The 26,836-nt window shown below is 46.1% G+C and overlaps 1 protein-coding gene across 1 annotated transcript; it reads right to left on the bottom strand.

The window, feature by feature from the left end:
- Positions 1 to 11,879: 11,879 nt before the first annotated feature.
- On the bottom strand, positions 11,880 to 24,687 carry KLK5 (kallikrein related peptidase 5). The gene is made up of 6 exons (XM_015242819.3): positions 24,534 to 24,687; positions 24,153 to 24,236; positions 17,382 to 17,658; positions 16,135 to 16,391; positions 15,872 to 16,005; positions 11,880 to 12,359 (listed from the first exon to the last, which is right to left on the bottom strand). The coding sequence occupies exons 2-6, from the start codon at positions 24,229 to 24,231 to the stop codon at positions 12,204 to 12,206; spliced, it is 903 nt and encodes a 300-aa protein (XP_015098305.3). The 5' UTR covers positions 24,232 to 24,236; positions 24,534 to 24,687; the 3' UTR covers positions 11,880 to 12,203.
- Positions 24,688 to 26,836: the final 2,149 nt, after the last annotated feature.

Raw genomic sequence — 26,836 nt, 5'->3', positions numbered from 1 at the left:
TTGCCAATTAAATCTCAATAAAACCAGAGGGGGGAAAAAAAGAAGCAAAATGAATAGATGAATGGATAACCAGAATGTGATATATCTAGAAGATGGAATGTTATTCAGCTTTAAAAAGAAAGGATACCCTGACACCTACGACAACATGAATGAACCCCGAGGGCATCCTGTGATGTGAAATCAACCAGTCACAGAAAGACAAACACTGCATGATACTACTTACACGCAGTATCTCAAATAGCCAAACTCACAGAGACGTGGAATGGTGGCTGCCAGAGGCTGGGGGAAGAATAAAGAACTACCGTGCGCTGAGTGCAGAGTTTCAGTTCTGCAAGATGAAAAAGTTCTGGACATCAGTTGCACAATAAGGTGAATGTACTTAACACTACGAAACGGTATGCTTAACAGTGGTGAGATGGTAAATTTTCTGTTGAGTGTTTTTATCATAAAAATAAAATGTAAAGACCCCCTGATGCTTGCATTGGTTACAAAGTTTGTGACAATTATAAGTTGCGTAAGTTATAAAATAATGACTAAGTGTGAAAATTAGGGGTGACTCTCTTAATTGTCATCAATGGGGGTAAATGATACAGCCCTGAAGGCTCACTGGCTTATTTCTTAAGGCACATTGTTCTTAAAAAGCTATAAAAACTCAGCACAAACTCTTAATTGTACAGATGAACAATTTCACTCTCCTCTGTCCACCACCCCAGAGGACTGTCTTAATAGAATGGTTTCTTGACAGTTTTTCTTGAGTCTCAAGTCCAAATACAGAGCTTTGTTGAGCATTAGGTCCCATTATCCTTGAAACAACCCCTTGAGGTTGTACTGTTCCTCTTGCCATTCCACAAACGCCTAGTACATAGCAAAGCGAGACTTAGCACCCAGCACTTGGGCTTTGGAAGGCCGTGTGCCTTGCTGTTCGGTTATCCTGCCTCTTTGTGACACACGTATGAAGACGCCAACACTGTTTTGCTCCGGATGGTCAGATCACTGGGTGGTTTTATTTCCTCCATTCATATACTTCAGTGTTCCTCAGAGCAACTGAATAGTTGATGAGGAAATTTTTTGATAGAACAGTTTCAGATCATAAACACCAGAGAGCCATAGTGTTGTAAAACCACCATTTTGAAACCCCGAATGACACGGTCATCAGTGGCTGCTAAAACCAGTAGGTGGCGAGCAGGTGGGAATTTTATAACATCTGGGTCAGGCTGACAATGCTGGAATCCTGACATCACAGAGAGACGGCTCAGCAGTACGTGCTTCTTGATTTGTTATGACAGTAAAGACACAGCACCAGCTTTGAAATATTTCGCTCCCAACTTGAACCGGAGCCAGATCTTGCTGTAATTATCAGAGGAGGGAGGAACAGTTTAAATAACCTCACAGGGAGGCGATCGGGAGACTCTGTAATGGGCAAGGTTGCAGGATGAACAACCTGTTTTCATCAACAATAAAAACATTGTGAAGGGGAGAGAGAGAAAGAGAGAGAGAGAATAAACCAACAGACCAAGCATTGTCCAATAGAAATGTAATGCAAGTCATAAATTTATTTTCAAAATTTTGAATTTACTTTTATTTTTGCTGAAGTAGAGTTGACTTACAATGTCGTGTTAGTTTCCAGTGTACAGCTTAGTGATTCAGTTGTACTTATGAACATATATATTCTTTTTCAGATTCTATTCCATTATAGCTTATTACAAGATACTGAATATAGTTCCCTGTGCTGTACAGTAGGTCCTTGTTGCTTATCTATTTTATATATAGCAGTTTGTGTCTGTTAATCCCAAACTCCTAATTTATTCCTCCCCCCCGACTTCCCCTTTGGTAACTATTAGTTTGTTTTCTATGTCTGTGAGTCAATTTCTGTTTTGTAAATAAGCTCATTTGTGTCACTTTTTTAGATTCCACATATCAGTAATATCGTAAGATATTTATTTGTCTTTCTCTGTCAGACTTACTTCACTTAGTATGATAATCTCTAGTTTTAAAATATGATTTATATATGATGTATAATTGTATACAAATTAATTTTATAATATATTTTGTTTAACCTAATATGTGTGGAATATAATCATTTCGACATGTAATCATAGAATATTAATGCAGTCATTTACCTTTTTTTTATACTAAGTCTTTGAAATCTGGCGTGTATTTTGTACTTACAGTACATCTCGTCTTAGACTAGTCACATTTCGAGTCCTTAATTGTCACATGTGAGGAATGGCCACCGTATTGGACAGCCTAGTTACAAGGGGTGTAATGGCAACCACATGGAATGTATGGATCTTCTTCGGATCTTGAGTCAAATGAAGTAAAAAAAAAATCTGGGAAAAAAATTCACAGGGCAATCAGGAACATGTGACTACTGACTGGATATTTGATGGTATGAAGGAGTTCTTGGTAATTTTTTCTTATGGTAATGGTATTGTGGGGTTTTTTTTTAAACATTTATCTTTCCTTTAAGGATAAACACTTCTTGACATGTTTCCAGAAAAAAATAAGACATGGTTGAGATTTGCTTCAGAATAGTCCACATGGATGTGTTGGGGCTGCATGTAAAAATGAAACACTGACCATGTAGTGACAATTTTTGAAACTGATTATGGGCACACAAAGGTTCATTGAACTATTCTCTCTACTAGTGTGTGTGTGTGTGTGTGTGTGTGTGTATTTAAATCCCTGCCCCATAAAGTTTATTTTTAATGAGAAACAAACACAGATGAGTGCTAGAAGTGGAGCCAGCTGCTAAGCCCCACCTCACCTGGTGAAGTCCAGACACAGGCTCCAAATTCTCTCCATGAGATTTTGCTCCTCCCCCATCCCCACCAGCAGCCGGAGCCCACGGAAGTTGAGACTCAGTCTGAGCTGCACTTTGAGGGCTGCCTTGTCTGAAGGGTGGTTGTCCTGGCCCCTCTGGTTTCCTTTGCTGTCCCCTGACTTCTCACCACAACTGTTTCTAGAGGTTTCACTCTGGGACCTTACATCTGCTCTTACCTTTACTGGCTCTCTTTGACCGTTAGTTAAAGATGATACATATTTTGGGGACCATGCTCCTGGCTCCAAATGCCATCTCTTGGCCACCCAGTGATGCTCTTCCTCCCTGACCTGGGCTATACTCAAGCTCCCAGCCCCAGGTCCTTGCCACAGTTTCCCTGCCAACCCCATACTCCCCAACTCATCAGGATTATACACATCCCCCATCCTCAATCAGGATTCTATGCATTTGATCAAAAGGAGCCAGAGAAAGACAGAGACTTGCAGGTCCAGAAAGAGACCCAGGAGTAAGTTAAAGGTGCAGAAATGTCAGGAAGAACTGGAAAGACCTACAGACAGAGACAGATGGAGAAAGGAGAAACCCAGAGGGGGAGAGGGAAGGGTGGATATGAGACAGATCTGAGTTTTATCCCACTAAGCAGATGAAACGAGATTATTCATGAGCTGATACCTGCTGAGGCTGGGGCACGGTACCTGTCTGCTCATTATGCAATTCTCTCTGCTCTCCTCTCTGCTGGAGAATTTCCACTGTAATATATATTGTCCTTGAGAAAAGAACTTAACTTCTTGTGCCTCAGTTTCCTCATCTGTGTAATGGACTTCATAACCGTATCTGCCTCGAAGGACGTCGTGAGCATTAAATCACGTGACTCTGGTGTCACATTCAGAGCAGTGCTTGGCAGAGATTAAATTCTTAATCAATATGAGCGATTATTGTTTTTATATAATTTTGTAAATTAATATTAATAAAGGTCTGTGATCCCAGAGCGTGCTCTCTGGTCCAGCTGATGGAAAGTAAAACCCCTCCCTGCTACCTACACTGCTTTATTCATCTTCACAGCATTTAATATCCCCACTGAAATATTACATGTTTGTATCTCTGTATTGTCTTTCTCCGCTTCTAGGGGAAAAAAGCTACAGGAAAACAGACTCTCTGACTTGCTCAGTGCTGTGGTCTGGGAACCTAGAATAGTGTCTGGCACATAGTAGGTGCTCAATAAGTATTTGTTGAATGAATGACTGTCCAGGGGAGCGTGGTTAACAGCTTGGGCTAAGGCAATGGCAGGAAAGATGGGAAAAATTCAACCACTACAACTCAACCAGACACATGTCTGACTGCCCCCAGTAATTTTATTGTGAATATTCTCAAATATACAGCAAAGTTAAGAGAAATTCACAGTGAACACCCATATACTTGCTACCTAGATTCCATCATTCACATTTTACTATACTTGCTTTGTCACATGTCTGTTGACCTTCCACCCATCTATCCATTCATCCATTCATCCATCCATCCGTCTCATTTTTGATGCATTTCATAGTAAGTCACAGACATCTGTACACTTTGTCCTAAACTCTCAAGCATACATGTATGTCATTTACTGTAATTCATCTCTCTTCTTTTCAAAGGGAAAATTCACATACAATGAAATGCGCAGCACTTAAGCTGTCCTTTTGGGGAACTTTGACAAATGCACACACCTGTATGACCCAACCCCAACCCCCTGTCAATATGTGGGACTTTTATCATCACCTCATGCCAGTTCCCAATCAATCTCCACCCAAACCCAAGAGGGCAAGTAGCTTTCTGATTGCTTTCCACCATAGGTTAGTTCTGCTTCGTTCCAGAACTTCATGTCAACGGAGCTAGAAGTATGTACTCTTTGTGTAAGGCTTCTTTCATCTTGAGATTCACTCACGGAGCAGTCATCTGTTTCTTCTAATTACTGAGGCATATCCTATTGTTTGAATACACCACTGTTTGTTTATCTTTTCTCCTATTGATGGACACCTGGGTGCTTCCAGTTTAGGACTGCCACAGTAAAGCTGCAATGAACATCTGTCTGATTGTGGTGTTAAGTTGCATTTCTCACATGATTAAAGGTGTTGAGATCTTTTCACTGGTTTATTGGACCATTTGTCTATCTTCTGTTATAAAGTGGATCTACCTTTGATTTCTTACTCTCAAGGAAAGGGGTCTTGAGATACTTTCTAATGCCCTTGTCTAACTTGCATTGATCAACTTCCCATGGGTATTAGTTTCCTAGGGCTGCTATAGCAAATGTCCACAAACTGGGCGGCTTGAAACAACAGAAATGTATTCTCTTACAGTTTCGAAGGCCAGAGGTCTGAAGTCAAGGTGTCTGCAGGGTTGTGGTCCCTCTGAGACCCTGGGTGGAATTCTCCTTGCATCTTCCAGCTTCTGCTGGTGGCTGCAGTCCTTGGCCTTCCTTGGCTTCACTCCAATCTCTGCCTCAGTCTTCACATGGCATCCTCCCCTGTGTGTCTGTCCTCACGTCATCTTCCCTCTTCTTATAAAGACACCAGTTATATCGGATTAGGGCCCACCCTACTCCGGTATGACCTCATCTTAACTAATTACATCTGCAATAACCCTATTTCCAAATGCAGTCACATTCTGAGGGACTGAGGATTAGGACCTCGATATATTTTCTGAGGGGGACACAATTTAAGCCATAACACTATGGATTCAGTAACCTGCCCCCTGAACTATGTCCAGGCTCTGTTTTGGAAAAAGGGATGCATCCTGAAAGTGGTGGAGAATTTTTTTTTTCTGCACGAATTCTGGGGCAGGCACTGTGTATAAAATGAGATTATCATCTTGGTGTCATAGGTAATGAGGTTGATTCATGTACGGGTCACACAGATCCAGTGACTTGCTCAGCGTTAGCGCGGAAACTGGCACCCGGGGTCGTGGGACTCCAAGTGTCCTGGGCACGCTCGGGGTTTTCCCAAGTCAGTTCTTCAATGGGCCTCAAGGTGGCGCCGTAGAGCAAATGGTGGCTTCTAATACCTCGGGTTTAAAATTTCTTCTTCTTGGGTGCTTGGCGACGCATCTCAGACTCGAAAGGCACAGGAATCTCTACGGGGTCTTGCTGACATGCAACTCCCAACTCAGTGGGTCTGAGGAGGAGGCAGGGATGTACTCTTCTAACAGGATCCCCGGGGATGCTGATACGGCGAGGGCTTAAGTACCAATGAGTCTGCGTATCTGTGCGAGCAGCTTAAGGAACTTCAGGACAATAGTAATCACGCTCACAATCATCACAGAAACAGCCGTTTTCACTGTGCCAGGCTCTGCGCACTTGCCTTTATGTGCATTCTCTCCTTTGGTGCGCACGGTCGCCCTGTGACAGAATCCCGTGATACAGACCCGGAAGCAGATGCGGATCCGCCGCATCCATCACCTCTTGACTGCGGGACAGACACCATCCATGACAGACTCAGCCCAGGGTCTGGGGGGAACGAGGTGGGGGCGAGAAGCTCTGGAGTCTGGCTGCAAGACCACAGGGTTGCGGTGGGCATTTAGGCACCTGGAAGTGGGGGAGAGAGCTAGATCAGGGCCAGCAAAGGAAACCCTGGATCCGGGATTGACCCCCTTAGAACTCAGCGCAGGAATCCTTCCTTCCCTTTCTCTCTGTCTCTCTGTCTCTTTGTATCTGTCTTTGTCTATGTATGTATGTATGTATTTTACTGAGTCCCTCTCTCCATCTCCCTAAGTCCTTCTTCAACCTTTCCTCTATATTTCTGTTTTAATCTCTCTCTCTTTAAGTGTCCGCAAAGGGCTGCCGCTTTCTCTCTCTCTCCTTTTTAAATCTGAATGTCTTTAAATCTCTTCTAGCCTCTTCTTTAAAGTTCTCTCCCCTCTTCTCTTTCTCCCCCCAATTCCCTCCTTCCTCCCCCTCCCTTTTCCCCCTCCTCCCCCTCCCGCACTATCACACATCATCCTAGCTTGGGCCCTGTGTTCCTCTGTTTGCTTCTGTTGGCTCAAGCACGTTGTGGTTTTGGGCATAAGCTCAGGACTCCTACTCCCTTGATTCACATCCTGGCTCTGCTACGTACCAGCTGCAGACATTGAGCCAAATTCACCCAACCTCACTGCCCCTCTGCCTCCTCACTTGTTGAGAGCCTCCCTCCTGAGAGGCTGCTGTCAGAACTGGAGAGACAAGGCATGTCACAAATGCAGCAAGGTGTCTGGCACTCAATAAATGGTGGCTGTCATCATCAGCAGCAGCATCATTATTGTTATTACTAATAAAAGGTAACCCACTGCCAGCCTCTCTGTAGCCAACAATTAGATGCTTATCTGGTGTGTGGAATGCATAGGGAAGTTCCTCCCACCAGCAAAGTTTGGGCCACTCCCTGACCTCGGTTTCTAGCCAGGATCAAGCACCCCAAGAGCGAGGGCACTGGGCGGAGGACGCACCAGCTTTCTGAGACACACCCGATGACACTTTTCACCCTTAATCGCGGCCTCTTCAATATCCTGAGCCAATTCTGTGCGTTTGGAGTGTTTTGTTGGGGGAGGGTAAATCAGGCAAGAATCGGCCGAGTTGGGTTAGATTAAAGGTCTGATTTAACAAGTTAGGGATATAAAATAGCATCAGAAGGTGGCCACGAGGCGTAGAAACACACAACACACGCACACACAGATTCCCTAGACTTGCAGAAGAGGTTCAGCCCATGGACGCTGTTCATGCAGTGGCTTGAAAATTTGACAAGGTAATTTTTTAACTTCCTTTAGGCCTTAGGTGCAGGGAGGGGTTGAATATCATATGCATCTTTATGATCACTGATTTGCACAGGAGCCCTCTTTTATCTTCCTTCCTTCCTTCTCCCCACCCTCCCTCAGTCTTACAAAATGTGTAGTGTGGTTCTTATGTGTGTGTAATTTTAATTTGTGTAACTGGCGCTGGATTGCACATCTCGGTCTATTCTAAGTTGTTTTTCAACCAGCACTGTGTTTTTAAGGCCCATCCATGCTCTATGTGTTCTTACATCTGCCCCATTGCATCAAGACTACACAGGAACTCCACGGAGTTTGTCCACACATCCACACAACAATCACCCCTCGGGATGGACACTCTATGGCCGCCAACTCCCAGACACCACAAAGAACACTGCGAGGCACATCCTTGTACGTGTCCCCTTGTGGGTGTGTAAGAATTTCTTGGGGATGTATAGCCAGGAGAGAAATTGCTGAATCGTAGGGTGTGTGTTTACTTAATTTGATGAGATAGTGCCAGATCCTTCCTCAGAATTGGAGGCACCACACTTAACCCGAGTCACACCTGAACATTCTAATGTCTGTACATCCCTAACAACACTTGAACTACCCACCCTTCTGATTTTCTCTACCCTAATCGCTGTAAAGTATCTCTTTGTTGTTTCAACTTACATTTCTCTGATAACTAATGAGTTTGAACATCCCCTCATATACATAGCGTTTCTGCAAATTGCCTGTTCATGTCCTTTACCCATTTTCCCATAAAGGTGTCCATCTTTTTTCTTATCAATTCACAGGTGCTTCTTGCCTATTGTAAGTATTAGTTCCTCGGCCAGTTTGACAAATGCCTATCAACGGTCCCTCTGACCCTCCTTTAAATGCAGACTCTTGGTTTTTACATAATCAACCTAATAAATGTTTTGTCTTATGATCTGTGCTTTTGAAGCCTTAAGAAGTTGTTCCCTATCACAGAGATTCAAGGATATTCTCCTTGATTTTTTTTCTATTAGCTTTATAAGTGTATCTTTCCCATATTGGTCTTTCCTGCCTATTGAGTCCATTTTCATGTGTGGTGTCCAATAGGAAGCTAGGTTTATTTTTCTTAACACCACTTAGTAAGTGTACCATCTTTCCCCCATTAATCTGAGTTGCTACTTTATCATGTTTTATATACAGTACATAATATTATGTTGTGCTCCCATGGGCTTCTGTCTGAGCTCTTCCTCTGTGTCACCATCCACTTGTCTGTCCTTGCACTAACACCTCACTTTAAAAAAACACATTAGCTCTGTTTTGTAGAATGTCTTAAAGTGTAGTAGGGGCAAGAAGCTTATTTCTTGTGCCGTCACAGCCCTGTTGTCACCACTTACATCGCCACGCAGGAAATATGACGATCCTTTCCCCCCTTAGTGGAAACTATTCACTGACATCTGTCCCCTCCTGGTTCTGGAGCCAGCCTCCGTATTGGAAAAGACACATCCTCACGCAGAGAAAGCTCAGCCTGCCCAGGAAAATCTGCGCAATTCCTCAGCTCAGCTTTTAGCTCCTAGAAACGCTATTTCCCCCATCATCTGCTCTGCGCCAGCACACCGAAACCCAGCTGCAGTAGCCCAGACACTGGAGGTTTTACTCTCTTTGTTTCAAACCCGGTTGCTGGGTGTCCACGCCTGGAGCAGGTGCTTAAGCAAGCCGTCAAGAGCACAGGCTTCCTCTTGTTTCTCGTGATCCAGTCTTTATCTTGTGGCTTTTATCCTCAAAGTGGTTTGTCCACCTCTGGGCACCTAACGCCGGGTGAGGAGAGAGGGAAGGTCCAAACATAATGCTCTCCCTTTCATCAGCAAAACAAAAACTGCCCAGGAAAACCCAGCTGCTAGGTTTCAACTTATGTCTCATTGCTTAGAACTGGATCACACGGCTGCCCTGCTGTAGGGTGAACATCTTTAATTTAGGTCACGTGCCACCCTGGGTAATAGTTGGTCTCAGGTGGCAATGTGGTGCAGGGAATGACAATTACATCTCAGTTTTGCCCAGCTTGCCTCGTGTTGAGTCAGACAGGTTCACAATACATCAGCCTCTGCCTCCTGACCTACGCCTGTCCCTTCTGATCTCCTGCTCACCCTTGAGTCTAAACCTGACCTAGGATGCATCTGGGCTCTGCCGTTGGGAGGAAGAAGCATGGAGTGCGTGGAGAATCAAATCACAACTCCTCTTCTAGACTCTTTCTACCTTAGTTTTAGGAAATGTTACATCAGTAAAATTTTAAACTGTTTAAAACTGCTGAAGATTCCACACATATGAGTGATAAAGAAACAGACTCATGGACTTAGCAAACACTCTTATGGCTACTGGGGAAAGGGCGTGGGAAGGGATAAATCTGGAAGTTTGAGATTTACAAATGTTAGCCACTATATATAAAAACAGATTTTTTAAAAAGTTTCTACTGTATGGCACAGGGATCTATGTTCAATATCTTGTAATAACCTTCAATGAAAAAATATATGAAAACAAATGTATATGCATGACTGGGACACTGTGCTGTGCACCAGAAACTGACACGTTGTAATTGACTGTACTTCAATGTAAAAAAAGCTGTTGAAGAAACTAGAAACTACTCAAATGCCTATTCACAGTAAAAATGGATAAACTGAAGTACATTCGCACAGTAGTATACTGTGCAACAATGAGCAGGGAACATTTACAACTACAGACAAAAATCTGGGTGAACCGAACAAATGTAATATCGAAATTTGGGTGCTGAAGACGAAAACGGAAGTCTCTGGATGTGTCTGAGACGGGCATACCCACAGCCTTCTTAGGGGAACTGCCCAGCCCGCCAGGGCAGATGGAGGAGTGGCTGGGGCCCCAGCTTGTATTAGGTGGCCCCGCCCTCCTTGGCCTTAACTGATTGGACTCAGAGGCAGCACCTGACCCATAGGCAGCCAATCAGGTTTTCTCTCTCTCTGGACTGTGTACTAAGAAAAGCCAGTCACTGGAGCCAGTTATCAGGGGAATGAGGAGGAGATAGAAGATGCCCCTTAGAGAAACTGAGGAGAGAGAGACCGTGAAAACAAGAGCACGTTGGGGAAGAATGAGAGCTCCCAGGGGCGCTGCTTCTGTCCTGACACTTTTTGACTGCACGTCATGGAAAGTCTGGTGATAACTCACCTCCCTTTTCAACATTTTGCCAATAAGCAGCTCGATTTTGTTCTCCATCAAAAGCTGGAAGGATCTTCTTAGCACAGAAAACAGATCATGTCACCATTTGGCTTTAAAACCTCTGGTGGCTTCCCAACCTCGGGAAAACAAACTAGCAAGCTTCCAGGTCCATCGGTCTTTGCGTTCTGGGAGACGCCCGGCCTGCCCCCATCACAGAGCCTTTGTACCTGTCCTTCTGTCTGGAACACCAGGCCCCCAGACATTCGTGGGGGAGTCTCCTTTCATCCCGCAGGTCTCCACTCCAATGCCACCTCCTGGGAGAGGCCCTTTATGTTGGTTTCCTCTTACTGTGGTAACAAATCCTCTCAAACTCAGTGGTTTACAGCACATTTGCTCTCTTACAGTTCTGAAGGTCAGACATCCAACGTAGCCTCACTGGGCTAAAGTCAGCACAGTGGCAGACAGGGCTGAGTGCCTTGTGGGGGCCCTAGGGGAAAACCATTCCTGTGCCCTTTCCAGCTCCTAGAGGCCACCTACACTCCTAGGCTCACAGCCCCTTCCTCATCTTCAAAACCATCACCATAGCATCCTCCAGTCTCTCATTCTGACCTGTCTCCCCACCGCCTTCTTATAAGGACCCCTGGGATTATAATGGTCTCACCCAGATAATCCAGGATAATCTCTCCATCTCAAAATCCTCAATTTAATCACACCTGCAAAGCCCCTTTGCCATATAAGGTCGCATATTCACAGGTTCCAGGAATTAGGATGTGGGCATCTTGGGGTGAGGGTGGTGGTGGCTACTCCCCTCCCACACCCTTGGGACCATCTGATATAAGCAAGCCCCTCCCCCAGCATCCCTTCTCTTTCTTCATGTCTTGTTCTCATTTTATTCACATTGCTTACATACTTACTAGAGCACATTATGTATTTGTCTGTCTTTTTATTGTCAGTCTCCCTCCACTACAACAAGAGCTTCCCAAGGCAGGAAGTTATCTCTGCTTTGCCTGTTGCAGTATCCCAACCCCCTGGACCCATTCCTGGAATGAAATTGCCAGTCGATCAAGATTTGTAAACAAAATGGAAAGCAGCTCAAGTGAATCTCTGTTTCTTGCAGCTGATATAACCCAACAGGGCACATGCAGCAGTGCAGAGGGGAGAGGGACTTGTTCCAGGCTGCTTGGCCATTCAGGGAAGAGACCACACACTGAGTCCACTTCTCAGATGCTTTATTTCTGGGACCAAATTTGGGCTGCAGCTTCGGAGGAGTGGGGGACTCTGGACCTGAGGAAGGAAGCACTGGGGTGACTGAGACACACCCTCGCTCTGGTCATTATGGGAACTTGTCCATCCACTGTCAGGGAAGGGGGACCTTGACTCCAAGAGACTCTGGGGGACTGGAGAGGTGAACAACCTCAACATTTTAGGGGAGGAACTGGGGTCTGGAAGGAGAGTCAGGGTCCCTGCAGGGGCAGGGACTTGCGGTGAGGGATGCCAGAAGGCCGGGTCCTGGGGTGACTCATGAATTGGACTGGATGGTTTCCTTGATCCACTTGGTGAACCGGCAGAGGTTGGTGTAGACGCCAGGTCTGTTGGGCTGGGCACAGGGAAAGTCTCCCCAGGACACGAGGCCTTGGAGTGAGCCATTGCAAACCACGGGGCCCCCAGAATCACCCTGTGGAGGAGAAAGGGAGGCACAGAGAGGCAGAGATGTGGGGAGGTGGAGGGAGGGAGTCACATAGATGAGGAAGGGCCAGGGCAGCAAGAATAGAAACACGGGGAGAGTAGAGAGATGAAGAAACACAGACAAAGACAGAGATGGAGACACAGGTAGAAAGAGAGGCAGAAAGGGAGAATGTTAATATTTCCCCCAAGTCCCTCTCTGCCCAACCCCCCGCCTCTTCTCTGTCTCTCTCCCTCATTGTGTGTCTCTCTGTTTCCCTGTATTTCTCTCTCACTCTCCCCTCCAGCCTTTGGATAGCGTGTTTCCCCTACTGGACACCCCTTCCTTTCCCTTTCTCACTCCTCCCTGATCCTTGACACCAGCCCATCTTGTACTTAATATCTCGCTGTTGCAAAGAAGCAGTTCTCAGCCCCTGGGTGAAGTTTTCTCAACCCAGACACCAGTGACACTGGGGCCAGATAATTCTTTGCTGTGGGAGGCTGTCTTGTGCACTGTAGGACATTTGGCAGCAACCCTGGGCTCTGTTCATCATATGCTAGGAACCCGCTTCTTCCCCTGAGGCACAGCTGTGACAACCAAAAATATCTCCAGGCATTTGCCATATACCAGCTGGGGGTTCAGAGTGACCCTGGGACTGAGAATCACTCCCTTGGACTAATTTGGGTTGCCTGTGCTTAATTCCTTATGTCTCCCCTCCTATACAATTTCTCAACACTCTTTACTGTGATTTCTTATTTAAGTTTATGCAAAATACCTACACTCTGGCTTTTCTCCCTAGTTAGCGGACCCTGTTTCAAGGCAAAAAAGCTTAGCTGTCCCAACAGCTAAATTTCAACTCTCTTGTGGTTTAATTTCTCTCATTATTTTTTGTTTGCTCTTGTTTATTATCCCTGCAGAGTTTCTTTTGATCAGCAGTTAGTGAACTGCTCTGAGCCTTGGCTCCTCCTATGTCAAACAGAGCTAATCATAATGGTTAAATGAGTTAATGAGCCGATGCATGTGAACCACTTAAAAGAGTGTCTGGCAATTAATTAGCTGCTATTATTACTATTATACTATTAGTATTGCTGTTATTATTTCTTGCTTTTTGTGGTCACACCCAGACCGCACTGTGGTATGAAAAAGCCACTTGAGGTCTAGGAAAAACATCCAAGGTACTAACCTTGACTCCAGGAAGGCTAAGTGGTTTAAAATGCTGACACCCGAATTAGATCTGCTTTCTTCTGATAAAAAAATCCGTCCACCCATCCCTCTATCCAGATACGTGTGCTTCCAGAGTTAAGTGGAGACAGAGATTAAACAGGGAGACCTGGGAAGCTGTTGCAACTGTCATGTTTGTAAGATCGTGGGAGAGCTTCTCACAGCATCCGAATGGGACTAGAGTGCTATTTGAGCCCACAGCTTACTAAACGCCAGTATTACTCAGCTTACATCCTGCCAGCAGGAATAATAAACAAGAGCATGCTAATTTACATCCCCCTAGAACCTTTGGAAGCCTGAATACAGGTAAGGGTCCTGAGCTGTAATAGGTTAATTTCTGTCATCCTCAACAAATAGAGCTCCCATGAGAACACAGAGAAACTCTGTACCATGGGATCAAGAAATACTTGCTGAACATTGGGTCCCACTCATCTCTCCAGGCCCAACTCCTGTCCCCCAAACAGGCTGGCTGTTTTCTAGTTTTTGAATCAGCCAAACTCTTCCAAGCCTCAGGGCCTTTGCACATGCTTTTCTTGCTCCTAATCTTTGCAAGGCTGGTTCCATTGTGTTATTCAGTCTCTGGAGCTCCCATGCCGCCTCTTCAAGGCCCTCCCAACCACCCTTCCAAATATTGCCCCTCCATCACTTGTCATCATAAAACTATATTTTATTTTCTGCATAGCCCTTACCACTCTCTGATATTACTCTGCTTATGCGGTCTCTCGACCACAGGCTTTTTTTTTTTTTTTAACCATTTTGCTCCTCCAGCGCTTCCAACAACTTTGTAATCAATCCTCTCTATTAACTATTTTCTTTTTTTCAATACCTACCATGAGTCTCTGTTTTCCTTCCTTAAGACATTTTACTAGCATTTGTCAGAAAAAAAAAAATTCAGACTACAGATTTTGTGGGAACAAGATACTTGACTGCATCTGCCTGAAGTGTGCCAAAATAAATAAGACAAAACTGTGAATGTGAAGGATGGCCCCTTAGATATGATATGTTTATGCAGTGCACATCTTGCCCAACCATACAGAACAGCCTTGATCTCTCTCTTGAGACCTGTGCTGTCTGATACAGTAGCCACAAGCCACATGGGTCTCTTGAGCATTCGAAACATGGCTAGCCCAAACTGAGATATGCTGTCAGTGTGAAAATACACACTGGCTTTCAAAGACTTACTGTGAGAAAAAAGTGGATATGAAATCTCCCATTCATAATTGTTTTATATTAGTGACATTTTGAAATGATGGTACTTGGGATATATGGGATTAAATAGGATATATTATTAAAAATAGTTTCATCTGTTTCTTTTTTACTTTTTCTTTACATCGAGCTACTGGAATATTTACATGTATGAATAATAAATGCTGGAGAAAGTGTGGAGAAATGGGAACCCTCCTGCACTGTTGGTGGGAATGTAAGTTGGTGCAGCCACTGTGGAAAACGGTATGGAGATTCCTTAAGAAACTAAAAACAGAGTTACCATATGATCCAGCAATCCTACTCCTGGGCATATATCCAGAAAAAAGATGAAAGCTCTAATTCAAAAAGATACATGCACTCCAATGTTCATAGCAGTGCTATTTACAATAGTCAAGACATGGAAGCAACGTAAGTGTCCATGTATGGACAGATAAATGGGTAAAGAAGATATGATATACATACACACACACACAGACACACACATGTATATATATGTATACACACACAAAGGAGCATTAATTACTCAGCCATAAAAAAGAGTGGAATATTGCCTTTTGCAGCAACATGGATAAACCTAGAGATTATCATACTAGCGAAAAAGACAGAGAAAGACAAATATAATATCACTTATAGGTGGACTCTAAAAAATAGTACAAATGAACTTACTTACCAAACAGAAACAGACTCACAGACAGAGAAAACAAACTAATGGTTACCAAAGGGGAAAGAGGGTAGGGGATAAATTAGGAATAAGGGATTAACAGATGTACACACACTACCATATATAAAATAGATAAACAACAAGGACTGATTGTGTAACACAGGGAAGTCTATTAAGTATCTTGTAATAAACTATAATGGAAAATTTTTTTAAGAAAATAGATGTATACACGTATATATGTATAAATGAATCTCTCTGCTGTACACCTGGAACGCACACAGTGTTATAAATCAACTGTGTTTCACTGCTCAAGAATGTGAGCTCTGTGAGAACAGAGGTGCTAACCTATTTGATCATTGTGGGGTCCCCACAGCAAGGGGCTACACTGTCGGTTTGTGTGTATCTGCTGAAAGAATGGAGGAGTCTCAAGCCTTACCTGGCAGGAGTCTCTGCCCGCCTGGTCACCAGCACAGAACATGGTGGCATCTATCTGATTTGGATAGGCCTCCTTGCACCTGTCGTCACTGAGCACCGTGATGTTCAAGCACTGGAGGGTTTTGGGGAAGGTAACTGTCAAACAGAGAAATGCAGACGAGGGCCACAGTGAGTGGTGGAGAAAGAGAGGAAAGGGCAGAGTGCTCGGGGACAGAGAGGGGAAGGCAGACATAGGTGGGCATCAAAAGGGACCTTGACACTCACCCTGGGGGCTTTTGGTTGTTCCCCAGCCAGACACCAAGCACCTGGTCCCAGCAGATGGACAACGGGAGGAGATTTTGATGGGCCTGACATCCTGAGTCTCACGGATTTTTCTGTTCAGTTTGATGAGCATGAGGTCATTGGAGTGGCTGGGGTGGGAATAGCCAGGGTGGGGGATGGATTTGATGCCCCAGAACAGCTGTTGCCCGGATTCATAGGTAGGTGACAGGGCATGGTGGCCAAGACGGATTCTGAAAAATCTGAGGAAGATGGTGTTGATCATGACCAACCCTGACTCCTGACCCCATATCCAATGCCAGCTGCAACGCCAGACCTAGTCCCAATCCCAATTCCACTGCCCATTCCCAACCCCAATTTATCTCCAGCCTCATGCTTATCTCCACCCTGGTCACAACTCCAAGCCCATCTCCATCCCATCCCCAACACCAACCCTAATCCTTTCCCCACACAGAAACCACCTACATATGCATCCTCAACCCCAAATCTAACCATCCTCAACCCCCAACCCAGCCACGCCCAACCTCAAATCCAGTCATCTCCAACCTCACCCATGACTTTAACCCCAACCCCATCTTCAATTCTACATCTATCCCCGAGCCCTATCCTTTCCCAGTTCCATTTTTATCTCCACCTCATCCCAATCTCCACCCACCTCTAATTCTAGAATCAAACCTCATTCCATCTCCATCCCAAACCATCAGCATGTGCATGCCCAAACCCAAATCCAGCCCATTCTCAACCCCAAACCCAACCCTAACCCCAGCCCTAATCCTTGACCCACCCCCAAATCATCAACCTATGCATTCCTAACTTCAAATTCAGCCTTCTCCAACCCCATTCCTATCTCTAACACAACCCAGTCTTCAGCTCCACAGTGATTTCCAATCCCAACCCCATCTTCATCCCACCCCATCCCACCTCCAGTTCTAAAGCCAAAGCAAATCACATCTCTATTCCTAAGCATCCAACAGTTGTATTCCTAGCTCCAAACCCAACTCATCTCTAACTCCCATCCCCCAGCACAACCCCTTCCCTAATCTAACCCCATCCCCACCCCACTCTCCTCCTCAACTCCGTTCTAAATCCCGACTCTACCTCCCCCTCCTCCCTCAGCCCCATCCCATCCCCACCAGATCCCCATCTACAGGGCTCATCCCCCATCCCCAGTCCAGCCTCCCAGGCCCTTCCCCCGCGCCTTGCCCAGCCATCCTCCTGGAGCCCCCACTCACGGCTTCCGGCAATGGGCGGCCGTGAGCAGCCACTGGGGGTCCACCAGCACGGCCCCACAGTAGAGCTGGTTGGGTCGCATCAGCAGCGCACCCTGCCATGGCTGGGTGTGCATCTCGCAGTCTGTCCCATTCACGATGCGGTTGCTGCTGCTGTCGTCTGTCCGGGTGTCCTCCCCGGCTCTGGCTCCGGCCCTGGGTCCGAGGTCCTGGGTGCTCCCAGAGGGCCCGCTACCAGAAGGGCTGTCGCAGGGAGCAACGTCATTTGCAAGAACAGGCTCTGCAGGCAGAAAATGGGCAAGATGGAGCTCGGGCTTTGGGGCTTGGATTCAAGAAGGAGGATCAGCCAGAGGATGTTTGACATTGGAAAGGGTGCTTATGTTGAGGGGCCAGTGCCAAGACTTTAGGAGTGGGGCCAGGTTTCAAGAAGTGGGGTTCAAGCTTTAGTGAATGGGCTGGAGGTAGCAGAGCCTGAGATGTGGGCAGGGCCAAGGCCAGGGTCAGGTGGAGGAGTCAATCCCATAAGGAGCCTTGGCTTTGGGAGAAGAGGCAAGGGCCGGGTTCTCAGAGCCGTGGACAGGAAAGGAGGTGGAGCCTGGCCCAAAGTGGGAGAGACAAAGAGACCGTCTTTCTTGGGGAAGGGGCACAGCCCAAGGATCCCTGATTGTGGAGTCTGGGCTTGGGGTGTGGTTGTTGAAAAGGGGAGGAGTCAGAGCTTGTGGGCTGGGCCAGAACTGGAGGAGCAGACCCAGGCAGGAAAAGTGCTCCGGATGGGGGTGGCCCCCCTTGGCGGGTGGGGGTGGCGGAGAGCAGAGCTGTCTTGTGAATTCTCAAACACAACTGTGGCCCCCGAATCATCCTGCGAATACCCTTCTCCCTCACACAAACCTGCAGATAAGAACACAGATACCCCACTCCATCACCGGTTCCCCCATCGTCCGTCCACTCACTCATATTTCTGCTGAGGACCCAGGCAAGTGGAGCCCTGGGGCTGCCTTGGTTTCCGCCCACACTCCAAGAAACATGCACACAACAGTATCAAAGACACGCATACAGGCAGTTACACAGAGAAGTCCATTGTCTTCATAGGGACAGCCACACCCACAGCTCCGTCTTGTGGAACCCTCTCTTACCAGATACACACATCTGGGGGCAGCCTTACAAGATCTCACTCGCCCACGCACAGTGTCTTGGTGACCTGCATGTGTACACCTCCTATACAGATGTGGAGAGACTGCCACTCACTTCGCACACAGCACAATGTCATGGTGACAACATTAGGCCCAGCGGACCCAGGGCAAGTCAGGTAGCATATCATTCCTTTACGCAGCCACTGGCTCACGGTGACAGCCTCTTCTGCATGAAAGCAGCTCTTTTGGCCCTTTTCCTGTTTGTCAATTTCTTTTCCCCTCTAACCCTGAAAGAACTTCAATACAGGAATGAAGATCTCTAAGCAGTTTAAACTAACTCCTGACTTACACGCTCCTGAATGCACACCATGCCTTGCTTAACCTGTTGATTCTTTTCCTAGATTAAAAGAAGTAAGAATGAAGAATAAAGTAATTAAAGAATGACTCTCTATCTCTAACAGCCCCTTTAGCCATCCTGCAGGCAAGATAACATTTAGAGAGAGCCAGCCAGTCTGCACTCAGCGGAGAAGGATGTAGAATGCAACCTCCTGCCTCGGTGATTCACTGAGATTCTTCCTCCCATTTTCAGTTTTCAAAACTATCATGGCTGAGCAGACTTGTCAGAGTTGGTCTCTGGACCTGAGTCTACCTTCTCCCCAGATTGCTGGCTTTCCTATCTACTGACACTTGCCTCTTGAATTATTGGCTTTTGAGTAGTTAGCAGCTAAACCTGGGTTCAGTAACAGATTTTGGTACCCAATGTAGGCCTGTGTTCTCATGACAACCTGGTTCAGCTTGGACCCACTGGCTGCAGCATCACGTAGGGTTGACCATGACGAGCCGGCCGCTCATGGCTAGCCAGCCCAGAAGGAAAAATTCTCAAGAAAGTCCTAGCAGGTGCCAGAACTACTTGTTCTGGGGATTCTTCCTGTCTATCCCTCTGCTCAGCACTGAATGCTGGTTTTCACTTTCTGGGGGTGGAAATGGAAATGTGCATTTGAGACGAGCTTAGCAGCTCCAGGGCCAGGCTTTCCCACTGGAGCTTGCCCAGGGAGCCTCCTCCTGCAGCCAGTTGATCCTGATATGCGTCGGCCATTAAGCCGCAGGCACCGTTTGGACAAGGGGCGCTCTTTTGGGCCAGTTGGTTCTGACATGGGTATGCTGTTGAAAGCCGTTTGCATTTAAGGGAGTGCCTGATGAGGGCTCATACTGGGCAGTCTGTGAGGGCTGTACATGGGTGTTTCGTACTTGGTGATTTGTGGTTGTCATTCCGCCTTGTGAAATGGGAAATCCTGGTTCTGTTCCACCGTGGAGCCCTCTTGGGCAAATTCTGTCTGACTGGAAAGAGTTTAGCTATGAGCCTATGACTAAGAAAAAGACAATATTGTATTTTTTTTGTTGTTGTTGATTAACAATATTGTATTAGTTTCAGGTATACACCACACAGAGTCAGTATTTTTACACATTAAAAGTTATTACAAGATAATAGTATAATTCTCACTGCTATAGACAATATTGTATTATAACACTGTGTGGCCACAGTATTCTTTAGACTCCAGAGAAAATTAGTTAAGGTGAAACTGATTTTGAAAAATTCCAAAACTGGTTCTTTTTTTTTGTTTTCTTGCATATGCAGTTAGAAAGAAAAAGCAGCTTGTTAAGATATTGTTTCAGAATTCTGACTCTAAGGGAACAAGTCCTTCTAGGAGAACTTGCTTTTCTCTCCCTGTGCCTGGAGACCAGATCCTCAGGAACACTTATCTAGATCATCTGCAGTTTCTGAGACTGAAGGAAAAAAAAAAAAAAACTGAAAAGAGGTTTTTAAAATTTAACGTATTCCAACTATCACTTACAAACTAGTGAGTTTTATATTGTGGTACCCGATTCATGACTAAGCTTAGAAAATGAAGCTATGAGCTCTCTGGTTGTTTCTGTCTGTATGTCTATGTGTGTGTTATATATACGTGTCTTTACCTTTGGATCGTATTTTCAAAATTAATTTGTGAATGTGTAACTGGCTTAAAGGAAATTAAGTGCTTATATAAATTCTCAGAAACACAGGAGGTGACCGACCAGAATGAATTTCAGGATCACGTGAACCGGGAAATATTCAACGTTAAAAATAACACCTGGTCTTACAGTTAGTTTAGGTTTGTTGATGCAATTAATATGACATGTCTGTAGAGTCACCAACATTAAGTATAATACTTTTTTTGTATCTGGATTTAATGTAAGTCAAAGAAAATCTGATTTTATCTGTTGCAAATTTATCAGCAAAACAAAACTTGGTATGATGAAAGTTCTATAAGTAAGTTAAATGCAAGATAAGAGCTTTGGGATGAACTCTTTAGGAATAATTGTATTTTAGAAATGTCTACAGATCTCGCCAGGTATTGGGCAACTTGAAATTTAGAGTTGTGCTAAATCAAGTTAAGCAATGGAAGTTTATTGAATAGCTAGGTCATTTGCAAATAAAATAAGATACTGAAACGTTAGTTACTGAACACCGACTTCCTTTTACAGAGAAACTAAATGCATTTAGGTAGGACTACTGATGAATATCCTTGGTGCCACCCTGAGGTGTTCTCTATGAGGAAGCACATGTTTTTAGAAATTACTGGTGTTTATGTTTACCAACCCACAGGATGTTAATGCAAAACACAGTTCAAAATTGTTTACCTGGCCAATTAATAATACTTGCTCTGCCTCTGGCCGTAAATGTTCATTTTCTTCTAAAGTTACTCCGGCTTAATCAGAGCAACAAGCAAAATTTCAGCCAAAGAATATAACCTCCCACAATTATGGGATGGATGGATGTGGTTAACACCAGGGTATGGTCATTTAAGTTTAAGGGTTCCTTTATACTGAGAGTAATTAAACCATACCAAGGGGAACCAGCCTAGTGGCACAAGGAAATTGGACTGGGTGCCTGTGGGCAATGCCAACATGTAGTTTCCCTTAAAGATGAGGACTGGCACAGAACAGACCAAGTCAGATGACCTGGGGAAATACTGGGCTGTACCTCGTGGAAGTTCTGGACTTAAATTCTTACTTATGACCTCACTAGGACTGCTGGCTATGTTATTTATATATTGTTTATTTTACAAAATTGTTCTTTCTTACATCATCAAATGTGTGACTGAGTCTCTGATAAATACAATGATGGCTAGGCAACTTGGAGCAGTTGACCAGATACACGGTTCTATATGAGCTCAGTGAATGTAATAGTGTAACTCGAGATATGGGAAGAAGCAACAAGGGAGATGATTTTTTTCCCTCTGGACCATGACAGACTAGTGATACAGGTGGTCCAGAGACTTTGGCTACTGTTAATGGGGCCTGGTCCCATAATAGCACGCCGAGTGGCCTAGCGATGAAATCTTTGCCTGACTGAGCACTCCCAGCACCACGGGGTGATACAGTCATGAAATGCCTCCCAAATCCAAGGTCACGTATGACCTGCCAACTAAAAACTGGCACTTGCCATCCGCCTCGGCAAGGATTCAGTCACAAGCCGCTGTAGCTGCTGACCTGCAACACACCCCAAAAAGAGTTCAGGCTGGAGATCAGGAATGGGGTGTTCTGTGCTCTGAGAAACACTGGCAAAGCAGGCCTTCGGATAGCTAGATATTTTCAGGAGAAGATTTTATGAGCCGCAGTTTTTGCATCTCATCTCCAGAAAAGCACTGAAATCATTAATGGTGACATTTGTTTTGGCCATTGAGGAGGGAAATGCCTTTGAAAGTCAAAATGGAGTAGCTGTGGTTCAGACATTCAAGGTAAAAGTAGGTGGCCACCGTGGGTGTGACTTCAGACATGCTCCTGTGTTTGCTGAGGACGTGAAATTTCTGAGCTGTGTCACACTCGGATGCCACCAGCCATTCTCAGCAGCATCTGGGGATGCAACCAAGCAGGACCCCGTGGGCGCCTCTGTCAAGTTTATGACTTTATTCCTTTTCGGGTTCTGCCCCTGTTCCTCTTCAAGATTGAGGAGTATCAAAGGAAAGGTGGGGGGGAACTGGAACTGAGCAGAACCCTGCAGGGCCCCCCCAAGTGCAAAAGCGCTTCCATGTCCCCTCCTCTTGTTTGTGGAAAACCTCAAGCCTCCCTGAGTCACAAAAGAGCAGGTTCAACTGGTTAACGATAAGGACAGCAGAGTCACAGACTCTCTCAGTGTCTGGTGCACGTTCCTGAGTCATTTCACAGACACTGTAACTGCCACCAGAGGGGAAGAGCTAACTGCATGATGACCAGACTGCGGCCGCAACAACAGCTGCCCCATCTTGAGCAGGACTGAATCTGTGGCCTCAGGGGAGTGGGACTGACATGATTGTTCATAATCATCTGTATCTTTGTGGGCATCAAAATAGCCGTAGCTTGTTCTGCCCCCAGATGTAAACAGGCAACAAAAATTGTCAGCAAAGAGATGCTATCGACCCGAATCTTATCTCTTCCACTCGGAGAACACGGGACTGCACGTCAGCATGAAGAAGTTTACAGAAAATGGACCTTGGCCCCTAAGCCCTTAGAAATGGGATGATGTTTGACGCTGGGGAACTGAAAGCAGCTCTTTTGCCCCTTTCCTGTTTGCCAATTTCTCTTCCCCTCTAAGCCTGAAAGCACCCAATTACAGGAATGAAGGTCTCTAAGCAGCTTAAACTAACTCCTGACTTATGTGTTCCTGAATGCAGACCACGCCTTGCTTAACCTGTTGATTGTTTTCCTAGATTAAAAGTAGTAAGAATGAAGAATAAAGTAATTAAAGAATGACTAACTCTCTACCCCTAACAGCCCCCTTAACCATCCTGCAGGCAGATCACTGGGGCAAGATAACATCTGAAGAGAGAGTCAGCCAGTCTGCGCGCAACAGAGAAGGATGCAGAATGCAGCCGCCTGCCTCTCGATGATTCACTGAGATCCTTTCTCTCATTTTTAGTTTTCAAAACTGTCACGGCTGAGCAGACTTCTCAGAGTTGGTCTCTGGACCTGAGTCTACCTTCTCCCCAGACTGCCAGCTTTTCTGATTAAAGCACTTTTTCTTTCTACTGACACTTGCCTCTGGAATTAGTGGCTTTTGAGCGGTGAGCAGCCAAACCTGAGTTTGGTTACATGCACGCTCAGTCTGTCATAGTAGGGGTGGGAGCTCCACACACAGCTGCACCGCCACACGTGCAGCCCCCCTACCGATATGCAGTCACATATAATCACCCAAGCGCAGAATCTCAAGCAGTCACACCGTCACAAATATAGCCACACGTGATCTTGCACCCAGCCACAATCACACAATCACAAAAGGCAACCCGAGAGCACCTAGCCACACATTTTCATGGTGACAGACACTCTGTCTCACACAGTCCTGCGACACAGGGTCAGGAACCCCCGATAACAACAGTCATACACAAAGCCAAGCAGCCACACACGCAGTAGCATTCACAGCGCACATACAATCACACACACAGTTACTGAGACACACCGTCTTAAAAGGCACACACACCCAGTCGCACAATCACATATACAGCCTCAAAGGGTAGTCCTACCTGTCACGTTGCTTGATATGGGAAAATGTACCACACACACATATGCACACACACTCACACACACACACACCCCCACACACACCGGGGGTGGGGTGGGTTCTGGTTACCTGTCATTCCCAGAATCAGGGCTGTGATCAGGGCACGGACCATCCATGTCGAGGGGGGTCCTGCCGTTGCCATGGCCATTGCACCTGGGAAGTGGGGAAGAGGATGGAAAGGCCCAGGTGATTCTGGGAGCCCTTACCCCACCCCCACCTCCTCCCCTCTCTGGTTCCCCAGGGCAGAGAGGGACCACGAGGACATTGCCCACCCACAGCGCTCAGCTGAGACAAGGGATTATAGACTTCAGAGGAACCACCATCCAGCATCCTCCAGTCTGAGTGAGGAGAGAGGATGGAGAGAGAGAGAGAGAGAGAGATGGGGGCACATCCCAGACCAGAGCCAACTTGAAGCATCTCTCCCTTCCTGTCCCCCTCCCCAGGCCTCACCTGCCGTGTCCCCCAGGTAGAGGGAGGGGAACCAGGTCCCAGCTCAGCTGCCAGACTCTCAGGCCCGCTGCCACGGTCCTGCCACCGCTGTCTCCTCGGCTCCGGGCACCCGGCCTGGGTTATAACCACCCACTGATCCCTTGGGCGCATTCCCGGGTAGTGAGGCGCCCTGCCGGGCCCTAGCAGCCACTCCTCTGGCTTCCCGCCACCTCCGCCCCGGAGCATCCCTCACGCAGCTCAGACGGCCGGCCGCTTCCTGCCTCCCTGGCCCCGGGATGGGGAGGGGTCTCCTGGCCCCGAGCCTGGAGCCTCGGACAGGCAGCTCCTCTTGGCTCAAGTGTTTTCTTCTTCCCTGTTTCCTTCACTCATTCTGCCTCCATCCATCATCTCTCCTCCTAGCCTTCCTTCTCTCCGTGTTCTCTTCCTTTGAAATCTTTCTGAGCCTCTCTCGGTGTAAGGCGCCCACAGAGTCTCCTCTAGGTCTCTCCCCATCCGCTCTGTCTCAGGATCCCTGTTTCTCTGTCTCAAGGTCTCTCCGTCTCTCTGTCTGTCCCTGTCTTTCTGGGCCTCTAGGTCTTGCCCTTTATCTGTGTCTTAATGACTCTCTCTCTCTTTTTAATGGGTCTGAATGCATTTATGTCAAACATACCTTAGAGTTCTCAAGTCTCTCATTTCCCTTCTGCTTTATTATTTTTTCACAGCTTTACCAAGGTAAAACTGAGGTACAATGAACTGCTTGTATTTAACATGAACAGCGTGATGGGTTTTGACACATATACATCCAACCGTCACCACAGTCAAGACAGTGAACACATCCGCCAGCCCTAAATTTCCTCATTTCTGTGTTTCTGTAATTCTCAGTGACTCTCTCTTTCTCTACACCCCCGAGTCTCTCTGTATCTTTTCTTTTCTGTTCTCTGTCTTTTCTCTGTGACTCTGCCCTTGTCTCTCTCTGTTCCTGTATCTCCCTCTCTTGTTCTCTCTCTCTCCATATATATATACGTGTGTGTGTGTGTGTGTGAATATATATATCTATATGTATCTGTCACTTAGTATCTGTATCTCTGTGTCTTTCTCTCCCTCTGTCTCCCCTGCCCTCCATCTTGGGCCAGGAAGACTCTGGCCACTTTGCTGAGGAATGCCCACAACTCCTTCACCCTGGGACCAGGGCCACGGGGCAGAAAGAGGCAGCGATCCAGTCTGGGGGCCCCAGCAGGTGCCCTAGCCTGCCTGGCTCGGCCCCGCGTGGGTGAGAGAGTTGGGCGTGGCCACCTATCAGTGAGGAAAGAGGCTCAGAGGCCAGGCTGGGGGGCGGGTGGCTTTGGGAAATGCGGCGCTGGGTGGGGAACCCGTGAGATGCCTCCTCCCTCCCAGGACCTGGGCCACTGGGAGCCTCCTCTCCTGACCTCTCGTTCACTCTGTTCCTTCTTTTTGTCTGCCCCCAACTCTCTGTATCTGTCTCTAACTGTATCCAAGTCTCTGTCTCCGCCAGGATATAAGAACCAAAGCCTCATTCAGCTCCTATTTACTGAGCACCTACTGCGTGCCAGACCCAGCTCTATTTGTGAACAAAACGGGCAAAGACCCCTGGAGATGCTGCCTTTGTGGGGCTCACACTCCTTGAGGGCAGAAACCAGGCTATCTTGCTCACTTCTATAATCCAGCACCTGTTGAATGGGACATTTTAGAGCTCCGAGGCTGGTCTCAGTGTGTAGGGGGGAAAAAACCCTAAAAATATAAAATGCTAAGGTTACTTTTAACTATTGCAATGACTTTTTCATGCATTAAAGTGACAAATCCAGCAGGCTACTTCTTTCTGAGTCTTTTAAGTTTAGCTTACAAATCTTTCTATTCCAAATATGACTTTTGATTCCAGGTAAGTCTTTAAGATAATGTTTGGCCCCATTTCTAAACTTAATTCATGAAATGTCTTCAAACATCTAAAACTACATTTCTAAAACCAAACATAGTTGGTCTCTTTGGAAGCTCCTTCAATTTCTAGACAAACCTTCCAGAGCGTTTAAGTAAATTTAAACTTCTGTGTATAGTACACTTACAAATATGATCAATATCGTATTCTTCCAAGTACCCCAGCCCTGGGTAGAAATGTGGTATCACTCTGACTTAAGAGTCGCAGAGTGGTGACCCATGGCAAGCTGAAGCCACAAGACTGTCCCTGTAACAGACAAAATTCCCCCGGACATTCAGGCACCAAACGTGCAGGGCTTCTGCCTCAAAAAGCATTCATGTTGTAAATCAATTCTATTTCAATAAGAAAATTTTAAACATTTATGTTAAGGATT

This window comes from Vicugna pacos, chromosome 9 (assembly GCF_048564905.1).
Source record: "Vicugna pacos chromosome 9, VicPac4, whole genome shotgun sequence".
Lineage (NCBI taxonomy): Eukaryota > Metazoa > Chordata > Mammalia > Artiodactyla > Camelidae > Vicugna > Vicugna pacos.
Note: the sequence above shows the minus strand (reverse complement) of the source record. Positions and strands in the feature narration are given on the sequence as shown.

What these genes read in the sequence shown, in the direction of transcription:
- KLK5 (XM_015242819.3), bottom strand. Translation starts at nt 24,231, where the DNA reads ATGGCCATGGCAACGGCAGGACCCCCCTCGACATGGATGGTCCGTGCC. An exon ending in GCCGCCCATTGCCGGAAGCC is followed by an intron (nt 16,392 to 17,381) that starts GTGAGTGGGGGC and finishes CATCTTCCTCAG; the next exon opens with ATTTTTCAGAATCCGTCTTG. An exon ending in AACAACCAAAAGCCCCCAGG is followed by an intron (nt 16,006 to 16,134) that starts GTGAGTGTCAAG and finishes TCTGTTTGACAG; the next exon opens with TTACCTTCCCCAAAACCCTC.